Genomic DNA, 3,565 nt, shown 5'->3' on the forward strand with positions numbered 1-3,565 from the left:
TCTAGCTAACGTTCTCAAAATTTACTCTAATTATTCTAAAATAATAAAGCTGAATCAATTCATATCGTACTTAAATGCAAGTGGTTGACAGGATTAGAATATGAGCATACAATGTCAGAAGAGGATACTGCAAATCTTAAACTGCAGAATAATTTACATTATAATATAATGAAATAGCCTAATTAGGTTTAAGTTCACCTAAGCACGAGCTGAAGTGTGGATCTACGTGCCAAGTCCTTTGGAGTACTTTGAAGCCATGTACCCGACACGTACTTTTCTATTTTAGTGTGTGATTTCAGGTACAAACTTGTGTTCTGCGTGTGCCTTCAGTCTCCACAACTATTTTATGTGATAGAGTTTATATATTCTTTTATACCAAAATGTGTAAGGAATCAAATTCTCGTCTTCCCTTGAGTTCCCTTCGTTAGAACATCTTCTGCCTCAATTAGTTCTAATTTTTTCTGCCAGGTTCATCGTATCCTTTGTGTTATAGATTTGTAGGTTCTTTGGAGACATTAATTTGAATCAATTTAAGAGTTTTACAGCTCAACATGGCCGATATTCTTCTTCTCCAACAGCAACTTTTTTAAAACATTAGGTGGATTAATCTATTATAAGTAACAAATAAGATGGATAAAACTAGATAAAATGGATTGAATAATGTCCTAAATAAATTGATGGACGGTGAGAACTATGAATTTGTTGAGATTAAATTGTTATATTTATTTAATATAATTACTCACGACAATTAACTACGAGAGTGTCTTCCAAAACCTGAACATTATGTCGCAGTTTTCCTCAAAACTTTAACAATAATTCACAGCTCTTCATTTCATGAGTTTTTACATTTTTTATAAATATTAACATTTATATATAATTTTAATGAGATTCTAATATACAAAATAAATTATAAGTTTATTCATGTTGCAACATGAATAGTAGATTATAATTCTAGTAAAAAAGATTAATTTTTAGAGTATAATTTTATTTTGAGTGTGAAAAAAAAAGTAAGAGTATAAGTTGTATGCATCTATAGACTTTTTTTTTATTAATAAGGAATTCCTTTTTTGTGAAATAATACCAAGTTTTGATAATCATTACATGATTAAATTAATTGATTTCAACCAAACTCGTTTCGTAAATGATGATTTTTTTAGTTTAATTTCACTTCTTTGATTTCATTACCTAAGTTCAATGTAATTTAACTAAATTATTAAACATTATTAATTTATTATATCCTAATTTCAGGTTCAATTCTCTATGATCACATATTTATATAATAATAATTATCAATTAAATTAAATTTCAATTATAAAATCAATTAAAAATTTAATATTAAGATTCTCAAATGATTCTGAACTTATATCTTGCACTTAGTTATCCGCTAGTATTTAATTACGTAGTTAAATAATCTATAATATACTACTTTAATAGGAGTACAATTAAGCCGATATGCACAAAGAATATGTAATTAATTACAACAACGCTTTGTATATGCAAATCTTTTGAGGGCCACCTGAATCTTCCAAACGTTGAGGTCTGGCGTTGTCATTGTCATTCTTATCTCAAACCATCTAATTTTATATAAACTTAAAGAGTCAACATGTTGATGTTGTCGAAACTTGATTGCAGGAACACTTCGATATAAAGGGTCAAAGTGATCATCTAAATTGTGATCAGCTCTCAGCCTTATCAAACTGCACTGAGTATTTTTTCTGCAAAACAAACAAACACTTCCAAAATGTTAACTCTTTCTCCACCTTTATTTCAGACCTTTGGATGGCCCATAGAGGACCCCATTCTCAACCATGACTACAACGATCTCTATGCCCACACAGACAACATTCCAAATCCATTTCTTCATTTATTACCCTCTACACTTGATGAACAACCGCAGGTTGGCCTTGGATCAGATTCTTCGCCTTTCGAACCCAATGCCGCTGAACCGAATGCAGTGAAGAAGATTAATCATAATGCAAACGAACGTGATCGTCGCAAGAAAATGAACAGCTTGTACTCGTCTCTGCGCACACTACTTCCACCTTCTGATCAAGCGGTATGAACTAGTATAAATGTATCATTGCTTATGTTACATAACTTACATTTACAGCACTTTTCAACTAGTAACTGTACTGAAACTGGCTTTTTAATATCACAGAAAAAACTAAGCATTCCAAACACTGTATCGCGGGTGCTGAAATACATCCCTGAGCTACAAAATGAAGTCCAGAGATTGATCCGAAAAAAAGAGGAGCTAACATCAAAAATTTCTAAACGAGGAGAGCTAATTCAGTTTGAAAGTCAAAGAAGTACAATGCAAAGCTGTTCATCTACTGTTTCAGCAAGCTTGTTGGGAGACAGAGACGTAACGATTCAGATATGCACAAATGACGCCAACATGAGTTTGCTATCTGAGGCTATAGAGATTTTGGAGAAGGAAGGGTTTCAATTTGTGAATGCATCTTTCAATTCTTTCGGGGAGAGACTATTCTATAACATGCATTTTCAGGTATCTTAATTCTATAACTAACTTAAAAGTTTTATATCCTGTGATACCCTAGGGCCTAGTGTATAAGGTTTTAAGCTTCACCTAGAATTTTGAATTCTGTTCTTCAAACACTAATTTCAGTTTTTATAATTTATAGGTGCATAGGCCAGATCAAGTTATGGAGATTGAGATGTTGAGGAGAAAACTTTCAACTCTATGCGAGAAGCGGGAAGGACATAATCATTCAGCTTCAATTTCCTTCAAGAATATTTAGCAAAATCTTTTAGCAGTAACCTTGCATTAATCAAGGATGTTCATGCAAAACCTAGTAAAGACCAAGTCAAAATTTACTCAAACTTGCATTACTGAGAAAGCTATCTTTTCATAATTGGTTGTTTCTTTATCCTCCAACAAGTACAATATATGTAAACATACAAACTCTTGATTGCAAAACTGGATTAAATGCGAGTTACCTGCATAACTGGTTTATGGTGTCATTATTATTCAGATGCACTAAAAGTTGACCCTGATATATAATTTTAATGGAAAAGGGTAATTACTATAGTGAAGAGAATAATTTGATTACTGAAGATGCGATATTTATTTTAAAATGTCCCCAGAGCACTAACAGTATGCCGATGCATCAACTGATAATATTTAGAACTCGTGTACAAGATTTGACACTGAAGAATATGTTCCCAGGGCAGCACATACAAACCTCAATCCATTACTGATAATCCCAGATCATCCCGGGTCTTCTCCTGGCCGGGCCTGGACTCAAACTCCTTTTGGGCGGCGACGGCGGCGGCGTGTGGTGTAACTGTAGGGTGGGAACCTACAAAACAGAACCGGAGGGGGGTGGCGTCCCCGCGGCACCTCCGGCGTGAGAATGAGAAAGGGTTTTTAAGGAGAAGGAGGGCAAAGTGGGGATTATGCGAATATATTTATGGGAAGTACGTGTGTGCATGTAAGTATAGGTGAGAGAGAGAGTATGTAAGATTGTAACTTGTAACCTTCCTTTTGTTCTACCTTTTATAGGCCTCCTACTAGGGTTTAGGGGTTTGTCCCTTTTCATCT

General features: G+C 33.9%; 1 protein-coding gene across 1 annotated transcript; it reads left to right on the top strand.

Annotated features, from left to right (window-relative positions):
• Nucleotides 1-1,741: 1,741 nt before the first annotated feature.
• On the top strand, nucleotides 1,742-2,824 carry LOC141691865 (transcription factor ORG2-like). Its single transcript, XM_074496617.1, has 3 exons — nucleotides 1,742-2,056; nucleotides 2,159-2,509; nucleotides 2,646-2,824. Exons 1-3 carry the CDS (start codon nucleotides 1,742-1,744, stop codon nucleotides 2,760-2,762), a joined length of 783 nt encoding a protein of 260 aa, XP_074352718.1. The 3' UTR covers nucleotides 2,763-2,824.
• Nucleotides 2,825-3,565: the final 741 nt, after the last annotated feature.

This window comes from Apium graveolens, chromosome 10 (assembly GCF_009905375.1).
Source record: "Apium graveolens cultivar Ventura chromosome 10, ASM990537v1, whole genome shotgun sequence".
NCBI classification, from domain to species: domain Eukaryota; kingdom Viridiplantae; phylum Streptophyta; class Magnoliopsida; order Apiales; family Apiaceae; genus Apium; species Apium graveolens.

Bases quoted from the DNA above. Each gene is read 5' to 3' on its own strand.
- LOC141691865 (XM_074496617.1), top strand. From the start codon at position 1,742: ATGTTAACTCTTTCTCCACCTTTATTTCAGACCTTTGGATGGCCCATA. The intron at 2,057-2,158 runs GTATGAACTAGT...TTAATATCACAG, and splicing joins TTCCACCTTCTGATCAAGCG to AAAAAACTAAGCATTCCAAA. The intron at 2,510-2,645 runs GTATCTTAATTC...TATAATTTATAG, and splicing joins TCTATAACATGCATTTTCAG to GTGCATAGGCCAGATCAAGT.